This window comes from Aspergillus pseudonomiae (assembly GCF_009193645.1).
Source record: "Aspergillus pseudonomiae strain CBS 119388 unplaced genomic scaffold BDV37scaffold_13, whole genome shotgun sequence".
NCBI classification, from domain to species: Eukaryota; Fungi; Ascomycota; class Eurotiomycetes; order Eurotiales; family Aspergillaceae; genus Aspergillus; species Aspergillus pseudonomiae.
The window spans coordinates 107,577-134,707 of NW_022476005.1; the positions used below are offsets into that span (position 1 = coordinate 107,577).

Genomic DNA, 27,131 nt, shown 5'->3' on the forward strand with positions numbered 1-27,131 from the left:
CGGGTGAACCCATTTCCTGTGCACGTGACCATGCATTGTTCCTGCTTAGTCATTGGCATGTGGATGGGTTCGAGAAACAAAGGCAATTTCATGCCACTGAGAGAGACTTCACCGCCAGGCATGGATCCATTGCTGGTACGTAGTAAACTACACACTCTCTACCTCGACCAGATGTGGCTATTTTAGCTACGTTCTGTTCCCGTAACAAGATCCGCTGATATGACCTGCATCCGCGTTGCAACCCTGGACTACCAAGGCTGGGGATGCAAATTCAGTGTTGAAACTATATCCCAAATTATATGTTATAGATCTAACATGAGTTTCGCGTAAATAGGAGTAGCTAATCCTTAGGATACATCACAAGTAGATACCAGGGTATTAAGAATCTTCTATATATTAAGGTAAGAGTTCATCCTCAACCGCTTCTCTGTAGTCATTGGGACCGATGTTATGATTTCTTGGATCGTCGAAATCAAGTCGGACTGCTGTACGTTAGCATGAGATCACAAAAAATTCCCCAAGACGTTACTAACCATGCGCTTTGATATACAAGGTGCAACAAAATGCAATCCCAAAGACAAGTGACAGGCATACAAATACTGCCTGTGAGAATTTACCCACCGTCACACTGTATATGAAGCTGCAGATGGAAGGCGCTATTACTCGAGCAATAGCATGTAGAAGGCCTTTAGCACCGAGTATCTGTCCTATGCGATCGCGGGGCACGTGTTTAGTAAGAGACGACTGCAACACCGGCGCGGCCATGCCCCCTAATGATGTGACGACTCCCGACAAGATCAAAAGCGAGCCGTGATTTGCCAGTGCATATCCTGCGAACCCAATCGTATCCAGCAGAATCGAGACGCGAATAAGGACGACATCAACGACACCGGAACCAGAAATAACCAGGTCCTCCCTTGGTTCCTCACGGAAGATCCGCGTAATCATGGGGAGCACAATGAAGAAGTTGAGGACGCGAACGGAACTGATGATGGACACGAATAAGCTTGATTCAACATTTCCCCAGCCGAACATATATCCCGCATAGATAATGATAATCTGTGACGTGCCTAGGGCCATGCCGAGGTGAAGCGTATCGATCACAGAGAGCAGGATGATGTTTCTTCGCAATGCTGGACTGGCGCCCCCGCGATTAGGGAATAGAGTGCTAGGTCGCCCAGCTGGTGGAAATAAGACGGCTAGAGGCGCGATGATTTTCTTCGGGTTCCAAAATCTCATTGACAACCAGCGTACATCTTCTTGATTGGCGAGCTTCACCTGATGTTTTTCTTGAGCTCTCTGTTTTTGCTCCTTAGACAGCGACTCCGGGATGACGAGCAAGACCACAAAGAAGAAAAGCACATGAAGAGCCAGCGCGGAACAGAACACACTCATTATATCGTGTGTCTTCTTCATGAGTATGGCCACAAGGAACGGCCCAGCTGCAACTCCAGTGAAGATGGCGCCATGCAAGTACCCAAAAGCTACACTGCGTTTCCCCGAAATGGTACAATCAGAGGCGTACGAAGTGCTCAGAGCTAGCATAGCAGTGAATGAGCCTCCTAAGCCGTCAAATGTAGCGCCCAGAAGTAGTAGATGTATCGATACTCGCTCTGCATTTGCTGCCACAATGACGGTAATTATCTCTGCTAGTACCGTTCCCATTGCACTCACAGCAATCATAGACGTTCTTCCATAGCGGTCCGATAAATGGCCCAATTGAGGGCTGATCAGTGCCGACAGCAGACCTACTACCAGATTGTAATACAATTGAAAGCGGGCAACGAGGGACTGAACTTCCGGTATTTGGCACTGGGAGTTGTCCTGTCCAAGAAGGACAGGCAAGTACGTGAATCCAGGATCGCTAGAGGCTCTTTTGGCCAGATAGTCTCTACAGGTGAGAGAGACCATCAGGTTAATCTTGGGAACCGCAGCACCGCCAAAGCCTAGCATATACAAGAGAAGGAATGGGAATAACCAAAAGACCTGGTCGGATCAGAACGCAACACTTTCTGCTGAACTGCACTGGAAAAAATACGCACACTTGCTTTTGTGCGAGACCGCCAGAGGCCAGCGTTCAACGCCGTCGAATCCTGGCTAGATGAATCTAAGCCTTCATCCTCACCTTCTTCGCTCGTCCGTTGAAGGAGGGGCGTCTGCTCATGGACGTGCAATTGCGCCGAGTCTTTTGGGCCATCTTCACCAGTGTTTCGCGGGTTATTCTGCCCAGGGACGACTGGCCTGCTTCGCAATTGCCCGCCAACATCCGTATGGATGGAAGAGTTTGTTTGATTGGCCATTTCCGGCAAAAGGATATCGACACCTATAGACGTCGATGGCTAAGTAGGTGCGGCCCGCGTTCTGAGGTGTAGTTTTCAAAGATGTGGTATGTGATAACGAAGCAAGGGGGGAAATAAATTGCTCTGACACGATTTATCGTGACGGGACTTTACTTTTAAAACACCTTGACAGAAGCAACGTCTCACTCATGATTCCGATATGCCAATGGTATTGTTCCTTGGTCTCGGGATTCCCTGGATTGATTGAAGAGTCAATGAGGGGAGCGTTTGTCAGCTTAGCTTAGCAGAACAAGTGGAGAGAGCAAAGGCAACAGATAAGCCAGCCATGACGTTTGACCAGGCTAACGGGTGCCGAGGTGTTTAGCGTCCGGCATTTTGTTCCTGGGGCCAATCGAAGCAACAGCGTCAAAGCCATTGACCCCTTGATAATCATTGATCCAAGATTTCGGTGCCCCCATTTATAGTCATCTCTCAAAATCAAGAAATACCAACAACTAGTTACACTATCGTTGATTGTTTTATTGCCCATGTGCTTGAGAATTGCAAATTATCCTTTTCCAAAAAATCTTAAAGTACATAATATAAACAAGATTATGTGGCTTTATAAAAAAATAATGAAAAAAGGAAAAGGAAAAGAAAAAGAAAAAGAAAAAGAAAGCAAAGGGTTTACACTACAAGAGACGCGGCTTCTTCGCCGGCGAAGAACTTCTTCTGCTCCAGGCATCTGTCACTTTTACATCCCTGACAGCGCAGGGTCATCTGACGAGAACACTTTTCTCCCTTTCTCAAGTGCTCCTGCGCGATATTCGCAAGGGCTTCGATGAAGATGGGGCTTCCGTTTAAGCTTTCCGCTCGCTTCACTCCAGGGGAGTTGGCTTCTTCCATCACTTCAAGGTCCAACTCATACAAAGTTTCAATGTGGTCGCTGGTGAAGGCGATCGGTACGAGGACTATATCAGTCTGCCCGCGCTTCACATACTCCATGACAGTGTCGCTGGTCTGAGCCCCAAGCCAAGCCGATGGGCCCACTTGGGATTGCCAGCACAGCCGGTAAGGGTTGCTAAAACCAAGTCTTTGCATTACCGCATGGACAGTTGCTGCAACTTCGGCTGGGTACGGGTCACCTAATCTGGAGTTAGATTTCACGTCTAGCAATTGGCGCGATGGCTCGAATCTCACCTCTGTTCACCACGCTCATCGGCAAACTGTGGGCGGAGAACAACAGGACCACACTGTCCCTCTTGTCCTCCGGATATGTCTTGAGCTGATCCTCGATATTCTTTGCGAAAGCTTCTACTAACCCGGGATGGGTCGGCCACCGATCAATGACACTCCACTGGATGGAGCCGGAGGAGTCCACGCTCCCATTGGCGCGCGGACCCTCCAGACGATTTCTCCATTTCCATAGTTCGTTCAGAGAACTGCCTGTGGTCGAACAGGAATATTGTGGGTACTGTGTAAATGCGACAGCACGGCCTCCTTTTCCTCTTCCGAATCCATCATCGAGTAACTGTGTATACATCTCTTCCGTCAAAGGCGCAGCATATCGAAATGCAACGTAGGGTTTATGAGGCGCACTTTCAGGGTTGAGTTTGTCGAGTAATTTACACATTTCCTGGCATTGGTATTCGGACCATTTTCGAATAGGTGAGCCGCCTCCAATATCCGCGTATTGCTTTTGGATCTTTGGCGTCCTCCTCTTTGCAATAAGTGGTCCAAGATACGTTTGAAGTCGTCCCAAGGGAATCAGATCACCGTCGGCCTTTACCAGAGAGAGAGCGAAGAGTTAAAAGGGGCCCATGAGAATGTCTATCAGTCTGAAAACGTACAAATAACCTGCTCAAAAAGTCTTCCACCTCATTCGTCGTAGAGGGGCCACCCATGTTCAAGAACACCATTGCGGTAGGACCCTTGGAACCAGCTGCATCTTGGGTGACCGGAGGTACTGCTGTTGCGAAGCCATTTCGCTGTTCTGTGTTGTATCCAAGCGAGCTGCGAGCTACCGGTCGCAGTAGTTGCCGAGGAAGCGTGAAGGTCCGACGGAGGGCCATTGCAATTGATAGGTGGCAAGACGACCTTTTTTTTTCAAGGAGTAATGGCCAAAGCGTGCGAATGAAGGCGATAAAAAGGTAATGAGCTCGGGGCAAAAAGGATATTAATGGGCCATGTGGCAACGGTCAATAGTAATCAGGAAAGATGCTGACTTGAAGCAGAGAGTCCAGAACCGGTAAAATGACGGAGCCGGAGCATCCATGATGGGTTGGAGCTGAAGCCCATACCCAATCAGAATTGACTTGGGGTAATCATGTCTTGGCATATGTCACCTGATGTTCGTGTCTTCCCCGCGTCGTCCGGTTGAAGTTGTCGCGTCACGGGTGACGAAAGAGCGGGAGCGCAGGCAGCAGAGTGACAGGCAGACATCCAAGGAAGTCCCAATGTTGCTGTTTAAGCGTTCTTTCGCGTCGATTACTTAACGATCGTCCTTGACTGCTTTGTCTTTGACGCATTTCATGACTTACGACTCTCAACGTATTCACAATGGCTGACGAGGACCAATATCGCGGAGACGACCAGATCGACGAGGAAGAGGAGGAGGCTGACGAGAGTGTATGTACTTCCAAACACGCCTGGAGGCTTCGAAGACTAACAAATCATGAATTAAAACAGGGATATAAAACAGTGAAAGATGCCGTTCTCTTTGCTATCGAAGTCAGCGATTCTATGCTCACGCCTCGTCCATCTTCCGATCCAAAGAAATCCGCGGAAGAGTCGCCCGCAACGGCCGCACTAAAATGTGCATACCATCTCATGCAACAGCGCATTATCTCTAATCCACGTGACATGATCGGTGTGCTACTATATGGGACGCAGGCGTCCAAATTCTACGAGGAGGATGAGAATAGTCGAGGAGACCTTTCATACCCACACTGTTACCTTTTCACAGACCTGGATATCCCCTCTGCGCAAGAAGTCAAGGACCTTCGAGCACTGGCACAGAATGACGACGAAGCAGAGGATGTACTCAAAGCGTCAGATGAGCGGGTCTCAATGGCAAATGTGCTCTTTTGCGCTAACCAAATATTTACGTCGAAAGCGCCCAACTTCTTGTCTCGGCGACTGTTCATAGTCACTGACAATGATGACCCTCATGGCGATAACAAAAGCTTGCGATCTGCTGCAACTGTTCGCGCAAAGGACTTATACGACCTGGGTGTGACTATTGAGCTATTTCCTATTTCTCGGCCAGATCATGAGTTCGATACCGCCAGATTCTATGACGTAAGATTCTCTTCACTTAAAAACGAAGTATCTCTGCTTACACCGTTTAGGACATCATCTACAAGGCCTCTCCTTCGGATCCAGATGCCCCAGCGTACTTGCAAACCGATGCCAAGGCTTCTCCAGCTGCCGGAGATGGGATATCACTCCTTAACACCCTCCTGTCCAGTATCAATTCAAGATCTGTCCCCCGACGTGCGCAGTTCTCCAACATACCATTGGAGCTGGGGCCAAACTTCAAAATATCTGTTTCGGGATATCTTCTGTTTAAGCGTCAAGCCCCCGCCAGAAACTCCTTCATCTGGCTCGGCGGTGAACAACCCCAAATCGTGAAAGGAGTGACCACTCAAATCGCTGACGACACGGCTCGCACGATTGAGAAGTGGGAAATCAAGAAAGCTTACAAGTTCGGCGGTGATCAGGTTACTTTCACGCCTGAAGAGATGAAGTCACTGCGCAACTTCGGTGATCCTGTCATCCGTATAATTGGGTTCAAGCCCCTTTCTGCACTTCCATTCTGGGCCAATATCAAACACCCCTCCTTCATCTACCCTTCGGAGGATGATTTTGTGGGCTCCACGCGAGTCTTTTCTGCTTTGCACCAGACACTCCTCCGGGATAAAAAGGCCGCACTTGTCTGGTTCATTGCGCGTAAAAACGCAAGCCCAGTTCTAGGGGCTATGATCGCTGGAGAAGAAAAAGTAGACGAGAGTGGCGTCCAGAAGTTCCCCCCGGGAATGTGGATAATACCTCTACCGTTCGCCGATGATGTCCGTCAGAATCCCGAAACCGCACTTCATGTTGCACCTGAGCCACTGATCGACCAAATGCGGTATATTGTTCAGCAACTGCAGCTTCCAAAGGCGTCTTACGACCCCTTCAAGTATCCCAATCCATGTAAGCTTTTGCCAACTTGCTGTATGAAAAGGCTGGACTAATGCATTGCTCTGTTAGCCCTCCAGTGGCATTATCGCATTCTGCAAGCCCTGGCATTGGATGAAGACCTCCCGGAAAAGCCAGAAGACAAAACAGTGCCCAGATACCGGCAGATCGATAAAGTATATCACACATCCCTTTTCTCTCCGGGGATCTTGCTGACCTTCTCTTAGCGGACTGGCGACTATGTATTGTCTTGGGCCGACGAATTGGAAAAGCAATATGCGAAAATATCGGCACATGGCCCGAAGAGCGCACTCGTCAAACGAAGCGCCAAAGACCGAACCTCTGAAGTCGAGGATGCAGCCCAAAAGCCATACAAAAAAGTGAAGGTGGAGACGGACGAGCAAGGCGTTCAAGATGTAGTGCGAGCCCATTACCAAAAGGGATCTCTATCGAAGGTGACTATTACCTACTCCTTAGGCCTGTAATTAGGACGAGTAACTAACGCAAGGGGCTTTTGTGCAGCTTACAGTACCTGTCCTCAAAGACTTCCTCAATGCCCATGGACGCTCCGCTGCTGGGAAGAAAGCTGATCTCGTTGAACGTGTGGAGGAATACCTGGAGCAGAAGTGAGGCAACGCTAGGCATTGGTTAATCGAGACACTTTAGTCGATAGGGTCTCTCTATACTTCTAATATGAAATACATAATACTAGAACACTATCAAGAATGTCTACTACCTACGTAATCATACTTGAAAATGTCACCTCAGGGGAGAGCGTCTGTGTACATGTTGGAAACCTCCAAACACTATCTGGAGGCCAAGGCAGGGGCAAAGTATGATAGCCGAGGAAAGACCTGCCATATTAAAACATAGACTATCTGAATCTATAAGGGTAAACAAGAGGACGCCGAATATCGTGCCTGGTATGGGGAAGACGCTACAGGGAGTTCTGGTTCCCTCCTATCTATAATCTTACCCAAATACGAAAACATATTTAAGGCCCGACACCCTATCAATTTATTGTATGAATAATGTTACAGTCGCGCATTAATGTGAATTATCATAGAAAATGGAAAGGAAATATATTTCAATACATCGACATACTATCTAAACCGTATCGAGAAAAATAACAAAAGATGGTACAGACGGGTATATCCAAACGGACGAAAGCCCTCTAACAACGCCTTTCTAACCAGAAACGCATGCTTAAAGCGATAAACAGAAGTCTATGGCACAAATATCTACGAGAAACCCCATATAATACGAACGGATGTGGCTGCTGTACAGTATATATATCTTGAGACCGGGAATATACTAGCATTTGCCGTATACTTGGCAATAGCAGAGTTCCTCGTCTGGGCAGCTGGAAGAGATATCATGTTAGTTATGTTGTCGTTAGTTAATTTGGTGCAATGGCCACTTACTATACGGACTCCTTGCCGAATATGACATGCCAGAGGAACTCCATGACTCGCCCGCTACTGGCGTCGTCTTTCTCTGTGTCGATAACCCATTGTCGGAACTTGATGTAGTCTTCTCGGGGTCGTTTCAGGACCTGCCCGCGTGACACGGCGAATTGCGCGCAGCATGCTGCGCCGACAAGTTGAGGCGCTTGGAGGAACTTTTGGGTTTGTCGAATCTCCGACGACTGGTCTTCGGCGATGGCGGGCGATGTGGTTGAGTTCAGGGGCGGGGTGCTGGTCCCCTCAAATACTTCCTCCCAGACTTGTTGTGTTACATGGCGATTGATGCGGTGTTCCTCCTTGCACCCGGGGTTCCAATTGCAACGGAGGTTGACGTAACCATTCTGCTGGACGAAATCAAGCTGTAGAGCGCGCATCGCCGCTACGTTATCATGCAAAGGCGCATCGACATGCCAGGCCATGAAGAACCCGGCGCGGTGGGCGTGGAGGAAAGCGATTGTGGAAGGAAGGTTGTCATAATTGTCAATCAAATACGTGAGGTAGGCCATAGATTCGTGGCCTTTATTGAGAGTGGTACTGAGTTTGTGTTTATCTGCTTTGGTTTTATTCGACGGGTTGACAATGTAAATCGCACGTTGCCAGCTTCAAGCGGCCCCTATTAGCAAACGAGCCCATTGGTCATTGTTGGGAGGGGGTCCGTACTCAGGAAGTTCTTGCTCGACCCATTCGGTGGGCTCTTCTTCCAGCCTGGCCATCACGATCACTTTGTCGCCCAGTTTTGCGTGGTAGTGGGATGGATCCTCATGGTGGGGGTTTTTGGAGTTCAGCCAATCTATCAAGTATGCGCCGGCGCGATACTGGCTGCAGATTTCCTCGAGACGGAGCTTTAATAGGTATAGTGGGACGATGAGCAGTAGACATGCGCCTAATGCTAATCTAAAGCCGCATCTCATTGTGAAGTTTTGAGGGTGTAGATGAGGGATAGCTCATGCGTGACGTTCGCCACACGGTGATTACTCGGGTATCAGAGACACCCAGTAGCGCACCAAGGGAGGTGCTTCAGTGTTTAAGGCGAATTCGTTCTAGCGCAGTTCACAAGGATGCTAAATGTTCACTGGCGACTAGTATACATGTAAGTACTGAAGTAGTTGAATATTGGTGACAGCCAGTTGAGTTCGAAAAGTGAGCGTGTCAAAAGGAATTGACATTGAAGGAAGAGAGGTTAGTATATTAAAGTTCATAAAGTTCAGTAAAGGGAAGGAAAAAGACAAAAGAAAAAAGTAGTAGAATAATATCAAATGAAAAAGGAGAGACGAGAGACAAGGCAAACCCGCAGATAGGAATGTTAATTAGCGCTCTGGAAAGAAGAAAAGAAAGGGAGTAGCCAGCTACTACTGCTAGTAGTCCTGACACACCATCTAGACTATGTACACATCACCGCCTTCCCAAATAAAAGGATGGTTTTCAAAAAGTTGCCCGTCTGGGTCTCCCAAAAGACAGGAAAAGGTCCGAGAGGGGATATACCGCATGATGGCAAATGACCCTAAGAAGTGAGAGGTCAGAGCGCTCCAAATGCTCGAGAAGGGAGGGAAAAAAAAAAGAAGGATTGTCGACAGTGGTGATCCCCACTGTTAGGCCACGCGTTAGTGCCTATTAAGCTCTAGGGCACCACCATGGGAGGGCTAATCATAGGCTCCAGGGGGCTGTGCTTGTGGACATAGCGGGGAAGCTTGGCTCTGGCCCGTCAGGCTTAGTTGCACCCCGTCATATCCTTCCCCCTCACTGGCCACTTAGAGTGTCTGCACACTTTAAGTTACCACGGCAGGCGGGTTTCTTTGATCCTTCTGCCACTTAAGTTAGTGAAACAACACCCTGACCCTTGAACCTGGACTCGAAGTTTACCAGTGGGACAAAGACTGAACCCCCTGGCGAGAACTGGGATACAAACACCGCCACAACTGACCGTGGGGCAAAGCTACGGTTGGTTCTGAAACGAAGGACGAACGTTGGAACCTCCAATGGAAGCATTTCGTAGCTTAAATCCAATGGGAGGCCCTGATTGGTTGACAGAACCATGGACCGCACGTGGCGTCCCGAAGTTAACTTTGGCTATGAAAGGACGTTCCAAGTCCAAGACTCAGGAGGACCATCATATCAGTCTGCCACATCAAATACGGGCTTCTCAGAGAGTGGGGAAATCAAACCGAAGTTGGAAATACGTAGCAGAAATCGGATGTGTTCCAGGTCCGTCAGCCAATGGCTCCCATTTCACACCCACAGCACTTTGGTCGATGTCTTTTCCTAACCATGGCAATAGACCATTTCTGCATCGCCAATGAAAGGTCACTAAGACATTTGAAGTACGTGGCATCCCTATATGTACCGGTGTCAGCTCAAGACAGGCAGCCATTGACATGTGGTATCGGTCATGATAAACCCTAGGCACCATCATCTGCTGCTACCCTATATCCTGTTGCCTAGAGTATGGCCCTAGGTTCGGGCTCTCAGACATTTTATTTAACTTTGGTACTAAAAGACCTACGCATACAAGAAAGAGAGAGAGGAGAGAGGGAGGGGAACCAAGAGAAGATTGAGAAAACAGAATAAATTAGTCTTCAGGTTACAGTAGAGAACTGTTTTTGTCTAACTTGGAAGTCTAGTTGGCCCATACGGCGCTTCCATGAAGGTACTAACCACTTCCTGAGCACACACTCATACTAGTTAGTGCTTATTCTGGGTGCTCTTTCACTTCTAAAACTATGCATCATCCCCACTACTATCGCTCGTCCTAATAGCATCAGTTAAATATCATACATGATCTATTATGTATCCAGAGTCCATGTTATAATACTCGACACCATTGAATGGCTTTTATTACTTCTTCTATATCTCTCAAGGAGAAAGTGCCGCGCTATTGATACGACGTGATACTTTTCTCTGACGGTTTGCTCTTTACCGATGATTTAATGTCTGACAAACGAGAATAACCCTCAGCCAACAAAATACAAACGAACCCTGCAGGGTGAGCTTATCTCAATTTACTTTAGTGATCATTAATAGGTTGGTTGGCCAGACACGGGAAACCGCTCATCTCTGACCCGCGCAGAAGGCCAACAAGACGATCTGGGCCGCTCATCACCTGTCCATATCTCCTTCCTCTAATGATGGAGTTGTGGGCATAGACGCTTATTGGAAGTGGAGGGGGGCACCCGATATAGATTTGTGACAGGCTCATGGAAAAATGACATTATTGCAGGAATTGCGCTGGCATTTCTCAGATGCCCGATCATATTTGTTCCCGAAGCAATCCAGATTTGTGATGTGATGACCTACGTGGAGGGTCACATTTAGTGTCCTGTTCCAAATTTATACTGTTCACCAACATGGATGGCAAAACGAGGGCTCTAAAATGAGTTATTACTGTGACGTCTGAAACCATATACAGCTGTTCGGTCTTCATACCTCCCTTTTTACTCTGGGTCTCGTCCTTTTAACTCAAGTATCATTTTGTCCACCAGAGCAACAGTCACTCATGGATCTAACTAGATAGCACGTATTCCCTTTCCCGTTCAACACACCATTGATGAGGATTGTGGCTACCACAAAAGAAGAAATGGCGATCAGATACAGCCGGACAGTATCCTCAATGATCTCTGCAAAGGCTTGCTTGTGCGGGCCCGAATCGACCTGATTGTCCACGGCCACTAAATGAATGGCCGGGATCCCATCTCGTCGTTTTCTGTTTTCGCTTCCACGGTCTCACTGAGAAACGACGCCTTCGAGAAGCTATCACCAAGATTTTGTTCCAAGATGAGACAAACTGACCCGAAAACGTTCGGTAGGATGTTACCTACCCTCTGGCCAAACGGCGACTGCACGCCAGATGACATAGCGCCTGCGGACGTGGAGATAACTGGAGGGCTGGATGCCGGCAGCAATTGAGGTTCTCTCCAATGGGAGGGTAGATGACACTGAAGTGGAACGAACATCGCAGCTACAAGAAGACTGATCGAGCATCACTCATTGGTTCCATGCCTTTGGACATGAACGCTCGGGAATTGGAGGGAGTATAAAGCGGTGCGATTGTCCACCAACGAGAGTGTTACTTCTAGGACGCTGTACCCATCGATTAGTCACAGCGATGGGGCATGCAATGTAAGTGTTGAAATTTGGGAAGAGTGAATTTGTCTGGCCGTGAGCAGGGAAGTCGAAGAGCTTGGCCTGAGGTATCAGATGAATGCTTTTCGGAAAGAGCTATATACGAGGCCGTTGAGCAGGGTATGTGTTCAGTGTAGCTATGCCACATGTGCTAAGTAGCTGGCTATGGGGAAATCTTGACTGAGTGACTCTTGGGATGGCTCGACTGCGCGACACTACTTAGACTGGGTACTAATCTATCTCTTAAGGTACAATGGGGCAATAGGACTATCCTAGAAATGAGAGACAGCTGGAAAATATATAATATTAGGTCTTCAATCTACTAGGAAATGGAGTAACTCAAGACTTAGTATTGTTTCGTCTGACTTGTGCAGATATCGGTCCTTAGTGCATGGTTAGTTAGAGGACGAACCCCCGCGATGTTGAGTACTCGACGTAGTTGGTGGTGTTCCAACGTAGAGCCTTGTTCATAAGCTGACTCTTGTTCAATGTTGATAACCTAGAGCAGCCGTGAGAGTATATATACATAGATTGCAGACCTGCTGCAATAGACATGACTTCATTGCCTCCATAAATTAAGATCACATACTTATTCCGTCCATTGATTTCTTGCCCTAAACGTTTTCGGCCTCTTCCTCTTCTTCACTGCTGACTTCTTCGCCATCGGCTATGGCTTGCTCCCGGCGCTTCTTTGCACGCTCTCTCTTCTTGTCCAATAGTTGATTCAGCTTCTTCGCGGTGTTAAACACCCCACCGGTGCCAGCTCCACATGCGGCACATGAAGGATTTTTCCGATATCGCTGTAAAGCGCAAGACTCGCAGAAATAATGTCCGCACTTGGTGACAATCGGGTTCTGATATGACTTCTTGCAGATGATACAGGCGAATGGGATGCTTTCGAGAAGCTCCTCATCGTCATCGTCATCGTCCTTTAATTTGTCACTCCCACGTTGGGAGACGACTTTCCCATCCTGTTTCTTTCCTTGGGTGTTTTTATCCCATTCTTTATCCAATTCCCAGCCCTGCAAGACGTTTTCTCTAATATGAGCGTAGATACACGAGTCCCCGAAACCGCACCAGCTAAATGATCGTTAGATATAAAATTTCAAATGAACCTGATTGATAAGAGTTCAACTTACCCCGTCTGTTTGTAGTCTTTGCAGACATTTGGCGTATAATCCATAAATGTTACAGTACGAATATTGGTAGGGGCTTTGATCGGTCCGAACTGCTTTGTTGGGGCATCGGGATTCTTTTGGATGAAAGATTGGTAATTGGCCGCGCCCTTGTACGTGCCATCCGATGCAGAGGGGGCGTTCGACGTTGGCTGGGCCCGTGTATTCCCCAAGAGATTCTTTGCATCTAACTCGTCATCGTACCAATTGGAATGCTTGGTGGCATCGTTGCTGGATGCCAATGGAATCGGTGTGGCTGTAACGGGTTGTTCTCCGTCCCTCCGGGGTGCATTGGTCGTAGACGAGGCTGTCACTGCTGCGCTCTTGCGTCGCCGTTTAATTCTGTGGCCCTCTTCATCATCAGATGACGTGAAATCGGAGTCCGAAGCAGGTGGTGGTGCCTCGGGCTTCTTGCGAAAATTGGCCTTGGCTTTAGCTGATCTTTTTTTGAAGGAGAACTGAGGGACCTCGTCGGCGACCTGGGTTTCGTCCGTCATGGTTGCAGTTCGCTGGTATAAAGTATGGTGATAGCGAGTTGGTGGCAATATGCACAATTGCCCCTTAACTGCAAACGTCGGATATGTCAAGGCGAGTTGTAACTGAGAAAGTCGGACAATTGGGTTGTAATATAAAGTGACCTTGCTTCGCGGTGGTGGCGTTCCTGCTTCCCGATTTGGTGTATCCCACGTGATTGGTGACAAATGAAGCTTTCTCTATGTCACGTGCGACCATATGCTCTCTGACGAAGGCTGACCCAACAGAGGCGGAAATGCAAACCCGACAAACAGCGACGTGCCCAAACGAGCAAGTGTCTTACCGATTAGTACATTACTACAGGCGCGATGCTTCAATTGGGTTAAGCTGTAATTTTTTCCCAAATCTGGTCTGGCAACCCAAAAGGTCGGGATGAACCGTTGGACAAGTCTGCGATCTAGTAGTAAAGTAGTAAAGATGCTGAGGTTGCGAGACAATTAAACTTCCCAGGATAGCCGGAAGATCGACCGTGAGACAGAGAGGTTAACCAAGATCGCTGTGAGATGTCATTCAGCATTCCCACCCCGGGATAATGGATTGTCCTTTCCCCTTAATAAACGCCTTGTACTCCGTATTAACTAGCCCTGCAACAACTCAGAGTTGTTACGTATCAGATCGAGGACAACCTAGTTTACTGCTCGGTAGCTAAATACGTCGTAGCTGTTCCTGGGCAGATCGAGTGGGAGTGCCTCGCCTCCCCCCTCTATTATTATTCATTTAATTAATTGACTCACCTATGATTCTCGTATCCAGAGGCACTGTACCCAATTACTTTATTCTCTCTCTCTCTCTCAGTACCTGCAGCGAGAGGAACCTGGTACATGAAAGTAATTAGTACCTGACTTGCTTCTAGTACGAGTAGAATCGGTACCTGATCCAAATAGTCGGTCTTGTCTGTCTTTCCCGCACGGCCCCAGTTTCGCACCTCCCCCTGCCCACACTTTCCTCTCCTTCTCTCGTTCTTCCTTTCCCTCTCTTTTGTCTTCCCCCGCTCAACGAGTCGGTTCTCGTCTCGTTGTTCAATCGGCTGTATTTGGAACATCTCTCTCTTTTCCTTACCTCGATTTCTCTTTTTTCTATTTTCTCTTATTTATTTTTTCTTTCTTTATCTTTTTCTTAACTACCTTCCTTCATTACATTCCCTTTGTCACTCCCTTTTTTTTTCTTTTTCCTTTTTCCATACTTCACTTATCATATAATAATATTATATGCGCCGCACAGCGTCGCGCGACTTGTCGCACCTTAATCCCGAATTGATCAGCTCTTGTTGACTTTCCTTTTTCGGCTGTTTTGGTACAAGTCATCAATCACTGACTCCTCCCGTGCGCCCGTCCGTTGTGGTTGGTTCACCCGGCACTCACAAGGTTACGTCTACGACTACGGCGCGTTGGTATTGACTAGACGCTACCGGAGACCCCCCCATCATCGGAACTCTCCCAAAACAAACAGAAAGCCTCTGCGACTTCGACGCAACATCCCTTTCTTCGATCGGTTCATCACCCACTTTACTATCCATCAACGTGACCCGGTCGTCTCACAGCAACCGCCCCCGACCGACGCTGCGCACTGTCTTCTACCCACCTTCACCTTCGATACATAGTAACGGTGGACAATTCCGTCGCTGGTCGGCTTGCTAAATCATCCGAGCGCAAGGAGGTATATCAGATCAACCGTTCCGGTGCAGGTCAGATGATGACCTTGGCTTGATAAAGGACACGACGAACGAGGCGACGAGTTTCTGGGCTTTCGACGACAACCGTGTCCTCATCGCTGAAACAGGCACCACTTACGAATTATTCTTTGGCGCTTGATTGTTTCCCGGTCCGTCATAACTAACGGTGTTACGGACGGAGGGCAGAGTGGGGATTGACTCATCTTCATCATGGATGATCCTTTTGTTTCCCCCACCGAGGTGGTGGTTCCCCGCGAATCGCATAGGTATTCATCTTTCGATACGCAATTGTTCAGCCTGGATGCATCTTCGCCAGCACAAGTGAAACGGGCCCTTGAGGCCCATTTGGCGGAGACAGAGCGCAGACTGGAGGAGGCATCCAAGTTAGGTACAGCGCTCATTGAACAGCAGAAGGAGCTCGAGGACAAGTTGAAAGAAGTCGAGCAACACCAAGAAGCGAGCCAGATCGGACCGGACCTGCAGCGGAAACTCGTGGACCTGGAGAGAGAATACAGGGAAATTGGACGAGAGACAGCGCGGGCATTCCTTGCGCCAAAACGTCTCGCGGGTGGTGATGATGGTCATCTGGGGACCCCCTCACTTGACCAGAAGGTATACAATTTGCCAGTCCGGCACACTATATGGAGCGCTAATATGAGGTTCAGTCACCACTTAACCCCGCCTTGTTTGCTGGCCAAGCCACCAACTCTCCCAGCAAGGTGAGCGTGCCATCGCGAAAACAGCGCAACCAACCATCGAGCCGTGTCCATGATATCGAGTTTGCGACCGAGATCTCCACCTCCCTTCTAGCCCAGGTTCGTCAGTTGCAGGCACTGCTTGCGGAGCGCGAGGAGGCCCTGAGAACTGTGAACTTGGAGAAGTCAAGGCTTGAAATCGAGGCAGAGGGGTATACGCAGCGGATCCGGGCATTAGACGAGAGCGAAGAACGTTACAAGGACGAAAACTGGGCGTTGGAGACTCAGACCCGTGAGCTCATGTCTGCGGTGAAAGATGCTGCCGATCGCGAAAGTAGACTCAACAGCAGCCTGGGTGCCGTTACAACGGAAAAGAGCACCCTGGAGCGAGAGTTGGAGGATCTGAAACAAACCAATACGAAATTGATTGAGGACCAGACGGCGGCACAAAAAGCAAACGACGCTGAGATCCATCTCCTGCGCAGGAACTTGACTTCAGGCGATGCGGAAAGGCTTGCATTGCAGAAGAAGGTTGAAGAGTTGAACTCCCAGAACGAAGAGCTTGCTAGAGCAGTCGCTATGCGGCTTCGACAACAAGAAGCGGAGACCGTGCGGGAAGTTCACCGGGATGATGACTCTGATGAGGATGGTAGAGGGACACCGGAAAATTCACCGCCGCCATCGCCCAATAAGTTCACTCCACGACACAACCAACTGGAGACAGAAACATTACGGAGTTCCTTGGGCCATGCTCACCGTATGATCCAGAATCTGAAGAGCACCATTCACCGCGAGAAAACCGAAAAGATTGAGCTCAAGCGCATGTTGCAAGAAGCGCGCGACGAGATTGAACAGAAACGTCGCGAAGCTGTTGCCCCTGCTGGGCCATCCAACAAGCGTCAGAAGACCAAGCCCGATAACACCCGCAAGGCTGCAAGACCAAACCTTCTCGGTGCTGGAAGGAGAGGAATGACAGAGATCGAGGAGGTTCATGAAACAGATTGGGAAGACCATGCCACTGACACAAGTCCATCGCACAAGGCAGCTCTGAGATCTTATCGTAGCCGCCCCGAACTGCAGTCTCTAGACGAGCCCAGTGATGCCTATCATACTGCTACTGAAGCAGACGATGCTTTTGAGACCGCCAACGAGCGGGAGGCGGCCACAGAAAGCGAAGCCTTCCAGACGGGCGTCGAGAGCATGGCTGATGACAGTACGGATACTGATGAGCTAACTGAAACAGAGGACCGTATTCAGTTAACACCTCGTGCTCGTGTCTCATCCCTAACCATGGCAAAAGCTCGTGACCGGAAATCCTACCAGAGCACTGCCTCCACTTCAGGGGAAGAAGATGAGGACTCCGATGGCATGTTCCCTTCGCCAAGTCGAACTTCGACTCCTCGGCACCGTCTCAGGAACAAGAGGAGTGTGATGAGGAGGATTCGACCTTCTGGAGAGGCTCCAATGGCCTCCGGTAGTCGACCATCTAGTTCACGCGAGTCCCCGGCAACCAGCTTCACACAGACACCAGGGGATTCCGAAGGCCAGAGCCTGTTTGCAGAACTCGCAGAACTTGACGGTGAGGAGGATGAGGAGGAGTTCGGCCCACCGATTGAACACGATGCCGATTGCACCCCACGTATCCTTTCGATGCCTGATTCGAGAAGATCATCCCAGGCCACATTGAACACCAGACCCAAGCCTGCCATGGTTGACTCCGGTGTCATGACTGATCCTTGGGAACCAAGCATCCCAGCAGTCGTGAACGACGAGAATGTCTCGAATGTGCTTGCAACACCTAAGAAGTCGACGCCGGATGCCGATATTGCTGCTGGCATGAGGGAGCAACCAGAGTTGGTGCATGCTGGAACACAATGGGCCTCCCCTGAGACGTCTTCTGAAGTGAATGGCGATCATCTGTCGAGTGTGCCAGCCACTTCGAAGTTGATTTCGGATGCAGACGCGGAGCGGGAGCTCAATGTTCCCGCAGCTATACTGCCACAACTCGAAGTTTCTCCTATCTCTACTCAGGACACCGTTCCTGTAGCGCCTAAGCTCCCTGAGTTGAGTATGTCATACGTTGTGGGAGGCTCAACCGAGCCGATCGCTGCACCCATTTCCGAACCCGCAGAGATGACTCTATCAGCCATCTCCTTGCAGTATACAGAACCCGTTTCTGCCAAGCTACCTGAGCCAGAGCCGAAGTACGTACCGGAAGTGGTTGTCTCCTCAATCTTCTCTGAGGAAACTCAGTCTGTTCCGGCAACGCTTCCTGAGCCCGTGCCTGAGCCTTCAGTCTCCGTGGCAGAGCAGGCAACGAGCACAGACATTCCACAGCTGGCATACTCCGCAATATTCTCTGAGCATACCGAGCCTGTTCTGGCGACACTTCCCGAACCCGTTCCAATACCTGTGCTTGAGCCTGAAGCTCCGGTTTCTGTCACTGAGCGTGCCATGAGCACTGAGGTTCCGGACCTGGCAGTCTCGACAATCTTCTCTGAGCAGACTTTGCCTGTATTGGCGACTCTTCCAGAGCCGGTGCCCGAGCCTTCGGTTTCAGTCGCGGAGCGTGCTATGAACACTGAAATCCCTGACCTAGCGGTTTCAACAATCTTCTCACAGCACACAGAACCTATTACGGCGATGCTACCAGAACCAGTTCCAGAGCCGGAGGTGCCAGATTTGACAGTAACCTTTATACCACCCGAATCTACCGAGCCTACTGCACCCAAGGAGCGCGACGTTCCCGTCCCTGCGTCTCCGCAATTGTCAGTTTCCACGATCCGCTCCGTCGAAACACTCCCTGTCAAGGTCGCTCCAACTGCGGCTATCATTCCCGCAGTCCTGCCATCAGACGAGAACGCACCGCCCTTGCAAACGAGAGGTGTTATGGTCGACAAGTCCACTTCAGAGCATTTGCCAATTGTGGTTGTCGAAGATGCAGCGAATGATAGCCCTGATTATGGCACAGCTCGCCAGAAGATGGATGCCCCCTCGCCTCTGAGCGCTATCTCCGGCAATGCTGTCCCACGCCATGCAAGACGGCGATCATCAAACCAGGCAGATCAAGGCGCTCAGACGATACTGTCTTCTAAGCAAATCGACCAGATTCTCATGGACCGTGTTACGGCCCGGCCTTTATCTCCCCCCGACAGTGACAAAGCTAAGGAGCAAGGCAATTCACCCGCTGCCACGCCAAGGGCGCGATCCCATCCCCAGCATCAGTCATCCGCCGCATCTCTCAACTGGCGTCCAGGCAGCGCAGCCAGCCAGGCTTCTACTGCCCACAGCCATCCCCCGTTGCCTACTGAAAATAAAGAGGCTGTTATGGCTGCCGAGAAGAAATCGCTTGATCAACAACCGGCCACACCGGGTCTCATGGCGCCCCCTCTTGCTCCAGCTTCCGCTTTCCGTGCTCCACGCCCGCGCACTCCAAATGATCCAGCCGCTCAGGTTGGCTCCATCAGGTCTTCTACCTCGCGGGCCAGGGCGAGGTGCGAAAGCCAGATGTCTCGGAGGTCTTCGGTCTCATCGTTTGCATCCGAGATCGATGAGCGGTTTAATGCACACGCCACTCCGGCTGGTGGGCCTTATGGCTATGGCTCCGGCACAGATCCACGCATGATTCAAGCCATCACCCAGACTATGATTGGAGAATTCCTTTGGAAGTATACACGTAAAACAGTCTCCGGAGAGATTTCCAACACTAGGCACCGTCGCTACTTCTGGGTTCATCCGTATACCCGCACCTTATATTGGAGTGAGCAGGACCCTCAAAGCGCTGGCAAGTCGGAGCGTAAAACCAAGAGCGTTCCTATTGAAGCCGTGAGAGTTGTCGCCGATGACAACCCATACCCTCCCGGTCTTCATTGCAGGAGCTTGGAAGTTGTCAGCCCTGGTCGCCGGATCAGATTCACCGCGACTACTAGCCAGAGGCACGAGACCTGGTTCAATGCACTCTCGTATCTCTTGCTGCGGTCGGAAAATGGCGAGGAGACCAATGATCTGGAAGATATTGATGAATTCAACCCGGGGTTCCGGTCAGGATCTCACTCGCGCCAGAGACCACGGTTGTCAATCTCTTCATCTCAGAGTCGCACGACCCGAAATTGGCCGAAACAGCGAGCGGGTTCTGCCCTCTCTCTGCGCCGCACAGGGACCCCCGGTCGCGCTTCTCCGGCTCTGAGCACACCGTCTCACTATTCCGATCAAAGGAACAATTCCACGTCTCGACTCAGTACCATTCTCAATACTACGCTCAAGGGCTCTTTCGGCCGAAAGGGCCTCCCTGGCTATGCGACATCTAGTATCCATGATGGTAGTGTCTACGGCCGTGACAGTGAGGAGGACCTGCGGCAGATGATGGAGAGGCAAGAACAAGAGACAGATCGACTTGAGAACGTTCGTGCTTGCTGCGATGGTAAGAGCATGCCCAGTTGGACCGTTGCGACCTATCCGCTAACACTTGTAATATAGGCAAGCATGATGTCAGCTCACTCTCAAGGACAAGTCGGTACAGCCCGCGTGTTCACCGGCATCACTCTCATCACTCTCATCACTGAGCCTGTCGACCTGTATTGTGAAGATGCGCCCCTCTCTCCATGGACCTTCTTTATACATCGCTCGCATCTCCTTCATTTCTGTCCTCCTCGACCCTCATAGCATGCGAATCTCATGAGCGCACGTGTTAGCATTTTCTTCCTGGCTCCCTTTGCTTTTCGGTAGTTGCCACCCTTCGAGCACACTTTCTTGGAACCTCGTGTTACGTATAGTCATTATTAATCTTGGGGATGTGGTCCCTTTGGCATCTATCCCCTCTCAGGTGTCTGGACTGTTCTTGTCATTCATTCGTGATATTTGCAAAAATGAATTATTGATTTTGTCCTTTCCTTTGTTGATACTCATTGTCCAGCTGATATCTTTATGCCGTTCGTTCCACTTGGGCTTGGTCCTTGTTTATTGCTACCACTTCCATCCTGTGTGCATCTCGCATCAGTCCATTATCTTTTTGACTTTTCTTTTCTCACATCTTGATATCGAGTCTGCAATCTGTAATGGCAGCAAGATTGGCCATTGACGCCATGTGTCCGTGTTACTCTGTTTGTATATGTCAGGAACTGATCTAGACACCATTGAGGAATTCGAAACCATATAGTGGGGTCACATACTGTTTGATTCCCACTGTACCGTGCATGGATAAGATCTCCTGTAAGCTGTACGGAGTAGTTGAATCTGATCGATGCGGTAGTTAGCGGGGAGGATTAGTCATGCATCGCCAATTTAGAACCATCTTTCATCTTTCAACTTTCTATTTCATATCTCATCTCCAATCCCACTTCTCTTGCCATTGTTCAAACAGATCGTTCAACCGGAGCCGCCTGTTATAGATTGCCGGTTCCCTGTTCATTGAGAAACAATGGCTTCTATCAATGAGCCTACCACTAAGGTGTGGCTCACGTCACTCCTGGAACCAGGCCAACTGCTACTCTGGGCCATACCATGTAAGTCCAACGGATTGCGTGTTACGCGCGTAGAACGATTGTCTTGCACATATACAGCAGTTCCTCGCCACATAACCGATGGTGTAGACACACATATGCACACAATTTTCCTCCCTACCGGTTTCCTAGTAAGCTGAAGCTAATATGTCCCATAGTTCATATCAAAGTGAACCTGGAAGCGGTCTTTAAACGAGGCCAGATCCTCGCTCCACTACTCCAATCCGGGAGGCTCCGTGATGAAGCTTTCGGCCGATTCTGGGTCTCCTTTAGCAGTGAGTTGCCCGACCATCAATTCAATCAGATAACCCAAGCTAATACGCTACGCGGTGAACCTTGAAGACGCCGTCGAATCCCAACCCCCACCCCCACCAACCCAAACGGGTGTCCAACGTTCCTCGGATCTCATCCCGCCCGTCATGTCCCACGCCTCAGGCCTAGTCCTAGACGTCGGCCCGGGAACAGGAACCCAAATGCCCCTTCTACGTTCTCCAGCTATCAAAGCAATCTACGGCGCTGAGCCCTGCCACGGTCTTCACGCAGCACTGCGCTCTAGAGCCGACGCCGAAGGCATAGGTGAGAAGTACCACATTCTTCCCTGTAGTGTCGCCGCCTCGGAACTCGTCCCCGTTCTCCAGAAACAGGACCTCCTGCCTGCTGGTGCTGCCGCGCTTGACCAGGCGGCCGGTGGTGTCTTCGACACGATCCTTTGCGTCCGTGTGCTTTGCTCTGTGCCAGATCTGGAACTGTCTGCTCGGGAACTGTATGCTTTGCTTAAGCCTGGTGGGAAGATTCTCGTCGTGGAGCATGTGGTTAATCCATGGCGTACGGCGAAGGGGTCTGTTGTTGCGAGGGCTATGCAGGCCGTTTATGGGTTCTTGGGCTGGAGCTGGTATATTGGGGATTGTCGGATGAATCGGGATACGGAGAAGGCGTTGCGGGGCGCGGCGGAAGAGGATGGAGGATGGGAGTCTGTGGAGATTGAGAGGTGGTTTGGGAGGACTTGCATGCCGTATATTGCTGGGGTTTTTGTGAAGAGGGGGTAGGCTGAATTATGGTATATATGATGATAAAGGTTGTTTGGTATAGGAATTATGTTATTTCGATTTGAGAAGACTGTAACACTATCTTGTTCAATTATCTGGAGACATAGCCCCTTACGTTGTCGTCTTATGAGGTTATACAAAGAACCAAAGATATTCAATCGTTTGTTTTGGTGTCTAAGAACACTGTAAACGACTAATCGGCCCAATTCAAAAGGTATATCAGTGAAACAGTGTCCCCCTTTCGGTTCATCCACTTCATCTATAGATTCATTATTCAACGCCTCCACGATCAAGCTTGTGATAGACTTTGCCGGTTTGTTCATTGTCGTAAACTTACAAAGCTCGTTTGCCTCTGAACAAGATGAATAAAGAATAGTTAATGGGATGTAGACATTATATCTTGAATTCATAGCTTCATCAGCTAGCTGTATCTAATCTATATGATATGCAGAAGTTTGCAAGCCGCTTCACAAAGCCATGCAGCTTTATAGTAGAAAGCACGGCTAGTCAAGTGTGCACGGCAGAATGACTACCTTCATGAATTATGCCGACATTGAAATAAAGGACGACAATAAAGATCGCAAACAATCCCACAATAACTGCCATGGATCTAGCAACATGCTCAAAGAACAAAGGCCATAGTTGAATATTGACAAGAAGGGCAATGGAGCTAGACTGGAATTGGCTATATTAAAAGACTGACAACAGCCTCATATTCAGCTTAGCTCTTCTATCCAAAAGTATACCATTTCGCTCTATTACTACAGCTTTAGCCGCTTATCCTTAACCTTCCATATCCAACTGCCATCCATCGATTCCTCCACTTTTCTCCAACATGGAACCTCACGCCACAGAATGACGAGGATCATTTTGGTCCCATTTCGGTACCCTGGTCCGTAGAATGGACCCCCCTTCCACACGGATGCCCAGCCTCCTCCAACGTAACAGCCTTCGGTGAGGAAGCCTTCACAACAGGCGTGATGAACCTGCACGGCGGCGCCTGCGCCATGGTCATCACGGAGAAAAGCATCTACAACTCTCATTTCCGGGACGGCCCGTCCTTTTCCCAGAGCACTATTCTAATCCGCGAACCGGTAATCTTCTTCGAAAACGACGTCCTACACCCGCTAAGACACGGCCTCCATTTCCTCACTTCCGATGGAACCCTCCTCGAAGGACCCCCGGCATGCAACCCTATTATCAAAGACGAAGACGAGCCCCTTCGCCTTCATTTTTAGCCCGAGGGAACGGAACTCGCAGTCCATGCAGTATCCTGTGCAGATCGTTGACATCGCTCGCGCGCTCCGGGATGTCTTGCCCAGTGTCCGTGTGAGGGGTTTGGGGTATGTTAATGTTGGTCAGAGGACTCCTGTTCCTGGGGATTCGGATCATGTTGATCCCAGCTGTGGGAGATATTGGGCAGCTGGAGGGGACGGTGGTGGGCTGATTATCAGCCTAGGGTTAGGATGCAGGATGGGAGGGAGGGTTCGGCAGTGGATATTTTTGGATTGGGGATGAGGAGGAGAGGGCTTTTAGGAAGGAATGGGCGAGTGGGGAGTTAGTTGAGTTGGGGGTTTTGTGCTTGTTGTAAATGAAGATCTCGTGAGGTTGATGCTTGTTGATGTTTGTCTTAGGGTTGGGGGATCACATGATTTGGGGTTCTTGGGGGACCAGGTGTACTATCATTCTTGAGGAGAGTAATTGTATGCTTTGTTTGGGTTGTTGCTGTTACCATGAAGACTCATAGTTAATTAATTTCTTGCATTTGAATTTCTGGGTTTATGTTATCAGTAGCCATTTGCAAAAGCCACGGCTGATGTATAGGTAAAGTAAATCAAGCACAAAAGTACCGCGGTTAACGAGCATAAAGAAGTGCAAAAATAATCATCAGAGAGAAAACCAACTTGTAAGACAAAAAGCAGATAGAAGATCAATCTGCCAGAGGCAAGGATTCGTAATCCTCAAGCATAAACTCCCTCAAAGCACCCAACGCAGCCTTCAGGACCTCCGGATCCCCACCAAACCCAAGACGTACGTAGCCGCTGAAATTCTTCCCATCTCCGAAGCATTTTCTCCCCGGCACGAGGAGTACGCCCTTCTTTTCTAGGAGTCTTGTGCAGAATGCCACGTCGTCTACCGGATGGCCAGACCTGGCAAATCTGATGAACCCAATTGGGCCAGCAACAGGTTTCACCCATTGACAGCTCGACGAAAATTCATCGATGAACGATTGAACAATGTCACGGTTATTCTTTGCTAGCACTGTGTTACGTTTCACCAGATTGTGGACGCAGGAGGGGCTCAGTGCGAACGATGCGATCTGTTCATCTACTTGGCTGGCTGTTATGAGGGCGTAGGAGCGAGCATTGATACAGAGGTCGAGGATGGGTTTACTGTGGGACGCAATCCATCCTATTCGGATTCCAGCGAGGGCGTAGGCTTTTGATAAGGAGCTGGTAACGACTGTGTTTTCGTAACCAAAGGAAAGGGCTGAGGGCGGGTAGTCCGGGTCTCCTGGAGAGATGGAGTGGAAGCTGGGCCGATACACCTCGTCACTGAAGACTGTTATAGAGTGGTTTTTGGCGATTCGGATGATTTCTTCGAGGCTCGATTTGGGGATGATTGCGCCGGTGGGATTTTGTGGATTGCTAGGGTTGATCAGTTCATCTGACGTTATACATTGTGCATGGGAGAACATGAGGTCTTACTTCAGAACGATCATTTTTGTGTTTGGCTGGATGAGGCGTTCCAATTCCTCAATATCGAGCTTCCAATTGTCGTTTTCCTTTGCCTTCCATAGACTCACTTGCGCTCCAAGGGAAGCTGGGAGGGAGTATAGTTGCTGGTAGGTGGGATACTGGACGATAACATGATCGCCGGGGCCAATTAATGCAAAGAGCACAATGAAGTTCGCCAGTGATGCGCCAGGGGTCGTCAGGATCTTGTCAGATGATACCGGCACTAAAGAATCATCTGAGTATAGGTTGGCAATGTTTTCCCGTAGCTGCTCCAATCCAGTGAAGGAAGGGCCGTAGTTCATCGGTGTGGATTGAACTGAGGCGAGAATATCATAGTCTGCTGCTGTATTCTCGGACAGCGATTTGAGATCATTGATCGTGACAGGGAGAGAGTATGAATGTGCCAGGTTATACTTGGGACCGATGTCCCGAGTCAGAATCCACTACGATGGGTCGTGTTAGTTCACGGTCTTTCTCTTAGAGATACTTCATGATGTGGCAGGCCACTTACATGGTCGACTTCGAAAGGTTCTAGTTTCACCATAGTGACGAGTGGGTAGGTATTCTTTTTATTTGAGTATTGACTAGATACTTTAAAAGATAAAAAAAGGTTCGATCTTGTGTTTCGTCCGGTAGAGCATATCGCAGGTATTTATAGTCAGCAGCTCATGAGCAACACATGTCTGCTGAAGGGCGTGGGGTTGGCCCCACTTTTACGAGTCATCGTCTAATGATTTGGCTCGATAATGATTCATGTTCAACTTCCAGGCCAGTGTCAGTCTCCAGTTCTTTTGAAATCTCACTTTGAATATGTCAGTACGGAGTATTGCTGTGCGATACCAGGACTAGCTAATGTTATCCTGAGTGGCTACAGCCTGGTAGTGATGGTCGATGGAACACAGAAGAATACACCACCTGCATGATGAGAAATTCTACCGGGTATTGATCCAGTATATCAGGCACAAGTTTAAGCCAGTCGGGTTGAACGCTACAGGCGATTGTAATGTTGCAGAAATCCCAGAACTCCGGGTATCATCCAGCGCTTTTCCAGTCTACTACTAGACTAATCCTACATTCTGGGTATCTGTCAACGATCTCCATACCGTTCAACCATAGTATTCTTCGGCTGACGATCACCGTGAATAAAATTCTATTCTTATAATAGATAACACCTTCTTTTACTACTCTGAGAGGTTCGAGTAATTGTATATATGAACAGAAGTAATACTGTGACGTTTATCTTTGTATTTGCCTGGTTCAAGTCTAGTTGGGGTCGCTCGATTGGTTTAATAGTCACACGAGCAAAGTTAGTGTTCTTTTTTGGATAGAAAACATCTGACCAGGATTGATTAAGGCTGTTATCTTGTGATATTGGAACACATGGGGTGAGGACTAGATGACATGTCGAGAGTAAACTATGACTTGGAGCCAAACATAGTGAGCTTCGAACATTTTGTTTTCTAATTAGCTGCTGTTGTAATGATATCTTTGCTCATCCGGGTACGCATTTTCAACTTTATAAAATATATTATAAAATAAATATATTCTTTTAATATAGTTAACGTCTACGGCTGGAATATCTCTAGCGTAGACTAAATTATTAAAGCCCCGGGTAATAATAGCTAGAATAGATTGATTTCGGTATCTATCCCAATGGTGTGATAGAGATTTGGAATCCCAGGGATTAAAGATATTCCTAAAGTATACTATAATAATATCTCTGTTGCGAG

At 49.0% G+C, this 27,131-nt stretch overlaps 8 protein-coding genes across 8 annotated transcripts; 3 read left to right on the top strand and 5 right to left on the bottom strand.

The window, feature by feature from the left end:
• Window positions 1-2,633, bottom strand: BDV37DRAFT_39346 (putative tetracycline-efflux transporter). The gene is made up of 3 exons (XM_032090553.1): window positions 2,043-2,633; window positions 534-1,986; window positions 1-482 (listed from the first exon to the last, which is right to left on the bottom strand). Exons 1-3 carry the CDS (start codon window positions 2,298-2,300, stop codon window positions 397-399), a joined length of 1,797 nt encoding a protein of 598 aa, XP_031944314.1. The 5' UTR covers window positions 2,301-2,633; the 3' UTR covers window positions 1-396.
• Window positions 2,634-4,548, bottom strand: BDV37DRAFT_39345 (ferrochelatase HEM15). The gene is made up of 3 exons (XM_032090552.1): window positions 4,130-4,548; window positions 3,480-4,062; window positions 2,634-3,424 (listed from the first exon to the last, which is right to left on the bottom strand). The coding sequence occupies exons 1-3, from the start codon at window positions 4,349-4,351 to the stop codon at window positions 2,967-2,969; spliced, it is 1,263 nt and encodes a 420-aa protein (XP_031944315.1). The 5' UTR covers window positions 4,352-4,548; the 3' UTR covers window positions 2,634-2,966.
• Window positions 4,549-4,559: 11 nt separating this feature from the next.
• akuA (putative DSB repair complex subunit Ku70) lies at window positions 4,560-7,187 on the top strand. The gene is made up of 6 exons (XM_032081214.1): window positions 4,560-4,907; window positions 4,968-5,579; window positions 5,630-6,476; window positions 6,534-6,637; window positions 6,689-6,916; window positions 6,984-7,187. Exons 1-6 carry the CDS (start codon window positions 4,839-4,841, stop codon window positions 7,089-7,091), a joined length of 1,968 nt encoding a protein of 655 aa, XP_031944316.1. The 5' UTR covers window positions 4,560-4,838; the 3' UTR covers window positions 7,092-7,187.
• Window positions 7,188-7,607: 420 nt separating this feature from the next.
• Window positions 7,608-9,341, bottom strand: BDV37DRAFT_39393 (DUF3431 domain-containing protein). Its single transcript, XM_032090555.1, has 3 exons — window positions 8,588-9,341; window positions 7,886-8,527; window positions 7,608-7,824 (listed from the first exon to the last, which is right to left on the bottom strand). Exons 1-3 carry the CDS (start codon window positions 8,836-8,838, stop codon window positions 7,776-7,778), a joined length of 942 nt encoding a protein of 313 aa, XP_031944317.1. The 5' UTR covers window positions 8,839-9,341; the 3' UTR covers window positions 7,608-7,775.
• A 3,036-nt stretch (window positions 9,342-12,377) lies between these two features.
• On the bottom strand, window positions 12,378-13,797 carry BDV37DRAFT_241676 (U2-type spliceosomal complex subunit CWC24). Its single transcript, XM_032081215.1, has 2 exons — window positions 13,183-13,797; window positions 12,378-13,123 (listed from the first exon to the last, which is right to left on the bottom strand). Exons 1-2 carry the CDS (start codon window positions 13,713-13,715, stop codon window positions 12,658-12,660), a joined length of 999 nt encoding a protein of 332 aa, XP_031944318.1. The 5' UTR covers window positions 13,716-13,797; the 3' UTR covers window positions 12,378-12,657.
• Window positions 13,798-15,634: 1,837 nt separating this feature from the next.
• On the top strand, window positions 15,635-20,426 carry BDV37DRAFT_269436 (putative nuclear migration protein (ApsA); the record flags this gene model as incomplete). The annotated part of the gene is made up of 3 exons (XM_032084364.1): window positions 15,635-16,036; window positions 16,090-20,153; window positions 20,246-20,426. 3 exons carry the CDS (start codon window positions 15,635-15,637, stop codon window positions 20,424-20,426), a joined length of 4,647 nt encoding a protein of 1,548 aa, XP_031944319.1.
• A 1,650-nt stretch (window positions 20,427-22,076) lies between these two features.
• On the top strand, window positions 22,077-22,958 carry BDV37DRAFT_241681 (class I SAM-dependent methyltransferase). The gene has a single exon (XM_032081216.1). The coding sequence runs from the start codon at window positions 22,091-22,093 to the stop codon at window positions 22,661-22,663; it is 573 nt and encodes a 190-aa protein (XP_031944320.1). The 5' UTR covers window positions 22,077-22,090; the 3' UTR covers window positions 22,664-22,958.
• Window positions 22,959-24,413: 1,455 nt separating this feature from the next.
• Window positions 24,414-26,015, bottom strand: BDV37DRAFT_241683 (putative aminotransferase). Its single transcript, XM_032081217.1, has 3 exons — window positions 25,913-26,015; window positions 25,372-25,844; window positions 24,414-25,311 (listed from the first exon to the last, which is right to left on the bottom strand). The coding sequence occupies exons 1-3, from the start codon at window positions 25,943-25,945 to the stop codon at window positions 24,594-24,596; spliced, it is 1,224 nt and encodes a 407-aa protein (XP_031944321.1). The 5' UTR covers window positions 25,946-26,015; the 3' UTR covers window positions 24,414-24,593.
• Window positions 26,016-27,131: the final 1,116 nt, after the last annotated feature.